General features: G+C 29.8%; 1 protein-coding gene across 1 annotated transcript; it reads right to left on the bottom strand.

Annotated features, from left to right (window-relative positions):
* Positions 1-5,227: 5,227 nt before the first annotated feature.
* On the bottom strand, positions 5,228-7,259 carry LOC146903040 (uncharacterized). The gene is made up of 2 exons (XM_085737315.1): positions 5,856-7,259; positions 5,228-5,494 (listed from the first exon to the last, which is right to left on the bottom strand). Exon 1 carries the CDS (start codon positions 7,242-7,244, stop codon positions 5,856-5,858), a length of 1,389 nt encoding a protein of 462 aa, XP_085593441.1. The 5' UTR covers positions 7,245-7,259; the 3' UTR covers positions 5,228-5,494.
* Positions 7,260-9,873: the final 2,614 nt, after the last annotated feature.

Here is a 9,873-nt window from a genome sequence, read left to right as displayed (position 1 = left end):
CTTGTATTGTGGCAAATATTGCATTATGATTGACTGCTCTTTATTCTTGAAGAGATCGTGATGTTATTTTTGTAGAGATATAACACTGCTGTAAGAGAATAGACCTTGGAGATTCAAAGAAATCTCAAAATTATTTGGAAGGTAAATATTCCTTCCAAACAAAACAAACGATGCTTATTCCAAAGCTAAAAAACAGGAACTAGTTAAGATTACTCACAAAAATAGAAGATATAACACTGCTGTAAGAGAATAGACCTTGGAGATTCAAAGAAATCTCAAAATTATTTGGAAGGTAAATATTCCTTCCAAACAAAACAAACGATGCTTATTCCAAAGATAAAAAAACAGGAACTAGTTAAGATTACTCACAAAAATAGAAGTATTTTCTCTTTTTTCTAGAACTAGATGCAACCGTGCATTGAGATCCATCATCCACACATTCAAATTGAATTGGACAGTTGAGATTGTCTCTAAATCCTTCAAAAAGGAAGTTGATATGGTTGTTATGATAAAAAAAACACGACTAGTCTGAAAACCATAGTACTTTTGAAGATATATATAATCTCGTACTTTTGGAAAAGATAGTGACGCAAGTTATCCATGCGCTTCAAGAATTCCGAAATGGTCAAAGCTCAAACCCTATTGAAGATGGTGTGCCAAGTATTTCACATAGATATACTACAACATACCATGTATCCTACAAACATTGTCCCTCAAACACTTTGAAGTTGAACACCAATGCGATTTTTTTTTCTTCTTCCAAATGGCAATCGGGGCTTCTTAACATCAAAAGATAGTATGAACCTATATTGCATAATTAGTGTAATGAATGAATTATTGGATATTACTAACTTTTTGCAAATATCCCTCCCTAAAACAAAGCTTCATCCCACATCTTTTACCAATCCAAAATAACAAAATACATGGAGTGTCGATTCATCATGCATAAAGCATGCCGGTCTTTAGATTTTTAAACTGTTGTATTTTGAATTTGCAAAATCTATTTTGAAAATGAATTTTCATTATGCGGAGTTATAACTGGATTGAGTTACGACTTACGACCATATCACTCTCTTTAATACGTTCCTTGACACCATCCAAAATTGTGCAAGACAGACTATCAACCACGTCGTCATCAAGATAAAAGAAATCCAACTACAATTGTGCGATTAACTACTGCATTGTAGTTAATCGTTTGAGAATTACATCCTTAAATATGGCTATTAAGGCCGCTCAAATATATATGGTGTTCTCACCATTCTAACTTTTAACTTTTCAAAAATATTGATATGGTACTGTGACAACTCAAATACGATGCTACCACCATTCTAACATATGGTTTCTCCAAAGGTGGAAACTTATCGAAATGATACATACATACATACATACATACATACATACATACATACATACATACATACATACATACATACATACATACATACATACATACATACAAAATTGCTCTTCCCCACCTCAAAATGACCTCTAATACCCCAATGACAATTAACTGCCGTTCGCTGCTTTACATTCAGCTTAAGAGCGAACGACAATTAACTGCCGTGGGAGACATTTTGGTCCTGTTGAGGTGTGGGAGCGAATTTCATGAAGTGTAAAGAGCAATTGTCTACAAAGAAAGGCGGTAAATAAGAAATGTTTGGGCTTATTGGACTGGCTATGTCTTTTATTTTCGTACATTTTTTTTTGAGGGAATTTTATTTTCGTACATTGTTGGTTTGGGCATATTTAGTCAGTAAGTATAATTTTCTGCACCCCATTTTTTCTACTGATTTGTAGTTTTATTTTACTTTTCAAAATTTTAACTTAGTCTGAATGTATGTGTATATTCATATAAACTTTAACTCGCTCTTTTTCTCTTTATATTCTGCTATAATTGTAGTTTAAAAAAAAAACAATTTTTGGGACGAAACATTTGATTTTAATGTTTGTTTTGAAACTACCTAAATCAGGCTGTTTGGTATCTCAGCAAATCCATCAAGATATTCGGATTCCTACAACTTTGATGATTAAATTCTGCATTGACCGAGTAAACTCTTAATGTTTATTTTTTTGTTTTGAAGCAAACTTTTAGTTTTTTTTTTTTAAGGAAAAACTTTTAGTGCTTATTGTTCATTTCTTAGGATGCGCGTTTGTTTCAAGTTATATTTGTAGATACCTGGGAATAAAACGATATAAATATACATGCATCTGTTTGCTACAAGTTTACTAAATTTTATTCTCAGGTATAAAACGTTCCTGGGAATAGAAATTTTTTCCCAAAGAAAAGGGTGGGAATAAAGTTGTCATGAAGATGAGAACAAATTCATGTGTAATTACCTATTATAAATTTATAATCCCTATTTTTATGGTTCCCGGGAATATTATAATGTCAAGCAAACACATTTTTTTTTAAATACCTTGGAATAAAATTTCAATCTTTACGTTCCAAAAAATGTTATTCCTAGGAATAAATTTGGTAAACTTGAAACAAACACACCCTTAACCTTTTTGTTTTGACAAGACATTTCTTAACTTTTTTTTTAGAGAGAGACATTTATTAACTTTTTTTTTTGTGGTGGCCAGGGTTGGAACCCCGGACCTTGCATATATTATGCATTGTTCTTACCAATTGAACTAAGCTCATGTGGATAAAGACATTTATTAACTTATACTACCGAATTATACCGAATTTAAATTAGAAAAATAACCATATATACACGTGATTATATTACTTATTTTTTTCTAAAAATCAATTTTTCTATTACATTCTCAAAATTAGTCTGACTCAATTGAGAAAAAACCCATATATAATACAAACAATTGTTTAATGATTTGAGTTAAAAATTAAAATAGTTGAAAGAGCTAAAAGACTTGAGTTCACACTATCATTGAGGAGAAAACACTAACCTAATAACATTTTGTTTTTTGGGTTAACCATACATGAAAATGGATCCTGATAATCTGGAGATCAACCTAAGAAGTAAGTAAAATCTAGCTAAGAATTACTTCACACATGAATTAAACTCAGATTCTCATGAGCAATTCGTTCTTTGGTGGAACTCATTAATCACTTGAGCAAAATTGTTTGGTTCTAACTTGTAACATAATAACATCTAACATACTAATGCTTATCTACCAACATTGTAACACTAGTGGTAGATGTTTTTGATCACCTAACCATTTGATTAACGGTTTGATCAATGGTCGGTATGAATGATTTTTTTTTTTAGAAGCTAGACCCCTAAAATCAATCTCAATTACCTTGAAAGATTAGTTTGGCTTTAGTATTTGAGATGTTTTTGATCGAGAGGTTTTATTTTCTTGTTGAGATTTTTTTTTTTAATAAAAAGATAATATTGTTAAGATTGTCTACTGTTAATTTGATACATATTTTATTCAAGTGATCAATTACATCGAAGATTTTGTACTTAATTTGGTTTAGTATTTGAAAGGTTTGTTTTTTTTGTTAAGATTGTATGCTCCTAGTGTTAAACTGGAATATTTTTTCTTTCAAAAAAATGCAAAGTAGAGAATGATAAATTGGAAGGAGGAGTGCTATATACAGCGAAGGAATCCTTCCTGAAATTTCACGAAAGCCTTGCTGTCAATATTTAATTGGTGGAAAACAACACATTCAGTTTTTGGCGGAAAAAAAGGAGAAGGGGTTGTGTGAATTCAATGTTCGTGGGTTGTTCGGGAAATGCATTTTCGTTGTATATAGGATTTTCCAATTGGAAGTGATGTAAAAAAAAGTTTTTTAAATTAAGATAGAGGGAGAGAGAAATTATTATTATGTTTTTTTATCAAAATTATTATTAATTAATGTGACAATAATACAACTATCTTTAATGGGGTTTATACTTCGTCCCTTGAGATTACTATGTCAAATTGTAGCCAGTGAACAAAAATAGCATTAATTAGATGGTATAATTAAAGAATAATATTAAAGAAAACCAACATGCTTCTAAACAAATATTTTTTGCAAATGTATCTGTTATTATAGGAGTAACATTCGTCTTTAGTTCACCTTTATATGTGGTAAAATTGCAAGTTTGATCTTGAATTAAGTGCAAATCTATTTTCTCTTCTTTTATTATTTTTATGAATAAAATACTCAACCAGTCAAATGTTTAAAAGTAACTTTATTTATATATTTATTATTAGTTTTATTTTTTTGGTTTTGAGGCACCATTGTTTTTGTATTGTTTATGTAGTAATTGATAATTTTGTAACTTTTCAATCCTAGCGCTTTTTTTACGAGAATCCTAACATTATTTCTTATACTTTGATTGTTAGTTTTTAATTTATTTTCAATTTTTAGCCTTTTCAAGGAAAAAAAAAAAAAGAAGGTATGTATCAAAACATACCCAAACTCGAAGCACCCTCATGAAGAACTCTTATAACGTATTTACAGCTAGAGCAATATTTGTTAATGATCTTAAAGAAGGTACAACTGACCTCGTATTTCCATGACCAACCAAATCAAGGCTATATAAAACTGTGCCATATATTGGTTTTGGTTTTTATGGTTGAGAAAAAAAATACTGTCATAGTGAGAAATATAGTAAATGGTACAAAGTTACTTACAACACACCTAATGCCAACGAACTTGAATCTAACTGGTTCGGGTCTTTAAGTTTGCGATATTAATATTAGAGTTTGATATTACAACAGTATACAGTAGATTTCTTCAAAAAAAAAAAAATCTACAGTAGATATCAAATGACTTCGATGGTTAATTAATTAGGATATGAAATTTTTCTTGACGTTGTAAATAAAACCACACATATAAATAATTGAATGTATTTTCTCGACATTGTACGTAAAAATTTGCCTTGAAAGTGAATTAAAGTTGAACTCTTATTTTGTTTTTGAAATATGAATATGATAAATTTAGTAAAGTAGTAGACAAACAAGGCTGAACCATGTGAGCATTATCTTAGAGATTGGCCATGATGACCCACCAAAATCAATGTTATTAGATTAGATTGGATTAGTTTAGCTCCGTGTGAAATGCATGTGATCATGAGTTAGAACTTAGAACCATGACAAATCAAACGCAACAATATTATAATATCTTAATAGATGGAAGCATCTTCCTTATAATAGCGCGCGCCCACACACACACACATATATATATATATACTAGTATTTAGACCCGTGCGATGCACGGGAGGTTAGATATGACATTAATTAATAAATAAGGTAATCGTAAATGAAACAATAATAGTTGTAAGTGAGCATGAATTAACGTGTCCAAAATAAAACCAATAAAAACCTGAAGTAATTTAGAATTCTCATTATCACATTGGATAGACAAATAAAAATAACCAAATGCAACTACTAATATAAGTTTGTCTTGAGTAATAATATACAAATTTGTGGATAATAAAGACGTATCAATTCTCAACAATTGAATCGGTAAAACTCAGTTTTGTGTCCATGACTTTTGCTGATTCCAAATCAAAAATTCATCATAAAGATGATGATCAACCTGGCATGAAATAAAATAAATTTGTATGATTATACACGATTATTTTAAATGGCATAAGGTATAAAGAGAAATACAAATTACATAACCATATAAAAAAGTATAAGAAAAATGCATAACATAATGTTAATTTGTGAAACAAATTTAGTTGATAAGTTTTGACTTTTTTGTCAACAACAAAATTCTAAATATTATTTTTTACACACGCGTGTGCGCCCACACACACACACACACACACACACATATATATATAGTTCGGAAGAAAGGCATTATTTTAAATAAAAGTGTTTTGAAAAACATAGCTAGATGCACGCAACAATAAACAAATAAAAAATATATACGAATATGTATATGTGTAAATTACCTATCTTAAATTCTGAAAGACTTCTTTGTAGACAACATTATTAGTTTTGTTGGAGACACGTCCTTCGTCATCGCAAATCAGCATCATCAACCCAGCACGTGAAGTAACGCGTGAAAGAGCAACATATAACTGTCCGTGTGAAAATATGGGTTTTGGAAGATATATTCCAACATTTTTAAGAGATTGTCCTTGGCTCTTATTGATAGTCATCGCAAATGAGACCATAATAGGAAACTGTTTACGTTGAAACGTGAAAGGAAGTTTTGTATCAGATGGAGATGGAGACAAAGTCAATCTTGGGATATATACCTTTTGTCCAATATTGTTCCCTGATATTATCTTTGCCTCAAGTACGAAATTCCCCATTTGCATAATTATAAGGCGCGTACCATTGCATAATCCTAATGGTTGATCAATATTTCTCAATAACATAATTGGAACTCCAACCTGGAGATTTAACTCATGGTTTGGCAAACCTGAAGATTTGACGGTGTTCAAAAATTCTGGAGTGAGAATCTGATCAGGACCATTAATATTTTCATCCTGTGTAGACGGACTATCAGCACTTAAGTATGTTTTTTTCTCACCAGGAATCATCGATAAAATGTAATTGTTCAGTGAATCATCAATATCATTGGTAGGTGCTAAAATTGCCCTATCTTGAAAAAATGAAATATCACTCATATTCTCCAAAAGTGATGGATATGTGCTATTAACAATTGAAGAAATTAGGTCACCTGAGTTCTTGATCAACATGTCATCTGGTATTTCAATTTTAGCTTCCCCATCATTATTGTCTCTAATATTTCCATCTCCAACATTTAAAATCCAGTCAGCGAACTCTTTGAGTTCATTGACATCAGAACATGAAGAACCAGTTTGAAGCCTCATGTTTTTGGTCAATTTTAGGACTCGCCAATGTTTCCAAAGGCGCGATGAATTAATGCTAGCATCAACAACATCATGTCTTGGTGCTCTTGGAATGACCGGAAGAATTTGCCTGAAATCACCACCCAAGACAACCACTTTTCCTCCAAAAGGAATATCCGCACTTCCAGGATTAGAGTCACGAAGTATATCCCTAAAAGTCTTATCAACTGCTTCAAAGCAATGCCTATGAAGCATCAGAGCTTCATCCCAAATAATAAGTTTTGACTCAACGATTAGTTGCGCTAAAGGATCCTCTGGCTTGATAGGGCAAGTCGAATTCTCGAATAAGTAATGTGCTGTCCTGCCACCTGGAATAAGTAATGCTGCTATCCCATTTGATGCTATGGTCAAAACAATTTCTCCTCTGGATCTAATTGCTGCAGATATCGCTCTCCAAATGAAGGTTTTACCGGTTCCGCCATAGCCATCAATGAAGAAAAAAACCACCGATGTTCGCATCCACAGAACTCATGATTGTGTCGTATATGCTCCTTTGTTCTTCAGTCATTCTGGAAGTTAATTTTTTGTGCTCCAGAATTAGATCACGATGATTATAGTTAAGCTCGTTAGAAATAAGTTGATTGTAAGATTCAGGATTCAAAGGCATGTTCACTTGAGGCATGGTTTCAAAAAAAATTAGACTTTTGTTCCTTCTCCGCAACAATTTTTCTATCTCCACCAAAGTTAAATTTTTCAATTCATCTTCAGTCAAAACCAAATCTGTTATATAGAGTAAAAACATAAGTTAAATATGATAATAGTAAAATTCAATATTATAAACAATGAAGCAAAAGAAATAATGAGAATTGAATATACCTGGAATTTTCAGGTGTCTTCGTTGCCTATATAAAATGTCATCACTTAAATACTTTCAGGTATTTATCCAAACATAATCTGGACTTGGAATTTCATTTGACAGCAATAAAGTTGTAAATAAGATCCTTAGAAAACTACATGTGCCCCACTGAGCTGCTTCTTTAATTACATCAATCTGCTCTTTGTCATCAAACAAAAAACAAATAAGATTATGAAAGAAAAAAAAACAAAAAAAAACAAACTAAGATTATGGAAGAAAAAACGTATTTAGTAGTTTATGGCACAAATTAAACAAAAGTTTGTTCAATTGCTTAAATATATATTATTAAATAATAATGTGAAAGAAAAACAAAATAAAATTATGAAAGAAAAAAAAAACAAACTAAGAGTATGGAAGGAAAAAAAACGTATTTAGTAGTTTATGGCACAAATTTAGCAAAAGTTTGTTCAATTGCTTAAATTTTTTTTAGCAAAAGTTTGTTTAGAAAAACATAGTTAACAAAAACAAAAAAACATATGGGGATCGGTGTTTATATTGCCAAATAGATAGAGAAAATAGCACTACCAAAAAAATAGAGAAAATAGAAAACAAACTATGATGTCCATCAAACAAAAACAAAATAAGATTACGAAAGAAAAAAACCAAAAAAAAAACAAACTAAGATTATGGAAGAAAAAAAAACGTATTTAGTAGTTTATGGCACAAATTTAACAAATGTTTGTTCAATTGCTTAAATATATATTATTAAATAGTAATGTGAAAGAAAAACAAAATAAAATTATGAAAGAAAAAAAAAGAAAAAAAAACAAACTAAGATTATGGAAGAAAAAAAAAACGTATTTAGTAGTTTATGGCACAAATTTAGCAAAAGTTTGTTCAATTGCTTAAATCTTTTTTAGCAAAAGTTTGTTTAGAAAAACATAGTTAACAAAAACAAAAAAACATATGGGGGTCGGTGTTTATATTGCCAAATAAATAGAGAAAATAGCACTACCAAAAAAATAGAGAAAATAGAAAACAAACTATGATGTCCATCAAACAAAAAACAAAATAAGATTATGAAAGAAAAAAACCAAAAAAAACAAACTAAGATTATGGAAGAAAAAAAACGTATTTAGTAGTTTATGGCACAAATTTAACAAATGTTTGTTCAATTGCTTAAATATATATTATTAAATAGTAATGTGAAAGAAAAACAAAATAAAATTATGAAAGAAAAAAAAAGAAAAAAAAACAAACTAAGATTATGGAAGAAAAAAAAACGTATTTAGTAGTTTATGGCACAAATTTAGCAAAAGTTTAGCAAGAGTTTGTTCAATTGCTTAAATCTTTTTAAGCAAAAGTTTGTTTAGAAAAACATAGTTAACAAAAACAAAAAAACATACGGGGGTCGGTGTTTATATTGCCAAATAAATAGAGAAAATAGCACTACCAAAAAAATAGAGAAAATAGAAAACAAACTATGATGTCCATCAAACAAAAAACAAAATAAGATTATGAAAAGAAAAAAAAAACAAACTAAGATTATGGAAGAAAAAAAAACGTATTTAGTAGTTTATTGCACAAATTTAGCAAAAGTTTGTTCAATTGCTTAAATATATATTAAATAAATGATAATAATAATGAGATGTCAATATTAAATTTAGCAAAAGTTTGTTCAATTCAATTACTTAAATATATATTAAATATTAAATAATTAAATAACAATAATAATGAGATTTCAATATTAAAATGACAAAATTAACCTCAAATTTTGGCTCCAAAAAGCTGTTTAGGACAACTTAAGACCTTTTATAAATAAGATATATATATATATATATATATATATATATATATATATATATATATATATATATATATGTTTCAAGTGAGAGGAGATTTTAAAATGAGAGATGAGAGGGTGTAATATCATCCCTTGGATCAAAATACACGGTCAAGATCTAATTCCAGTAAAAAAGGCTAGCCACACTTGAAAGAGGATACGTTTTCTCTTCTCCTGATACACGCCTCTTCCTCTTCGGTTTTCTCTCCTTTTTTTCCTGGTTTTCTTCCTCTCACAAATCACATGAATACATTTTTCTATTCAATTTTGTTAATCTGCACTTCGATTTAGATGTTATGGCCATCGATTCATGCATGAGACACCCCACCCACCCAATTGCTTTTATTATTAGTGGAATATCTTTATTGAAATTGCTTCCTTTGTCTTATTAAATTTCAATTGGTATTTTGAAATTAACTTTTCTATTGTAGAGAATCATGTTTATGAAT

Source organism: Medicago sativa, chromosome 8, assembly GCF_051527215.1.
Source record: "Medicago sativa cultivar Bolivia chromosome 8, Bolivia_mono, whole genome shotgun sequence".
Taxonomy (NCBI): domain Eukaryota; kingdom Viridiplantae; phylum Streptophyta; class Magnoliopsida; order Fabales; family Fabaceae; genus Medicago; species Medicago sativa.
Note: the sequence above shows the minus strand (reverse complement) of the source record. Positions and strands in the feature narration are given on the sequence as shown.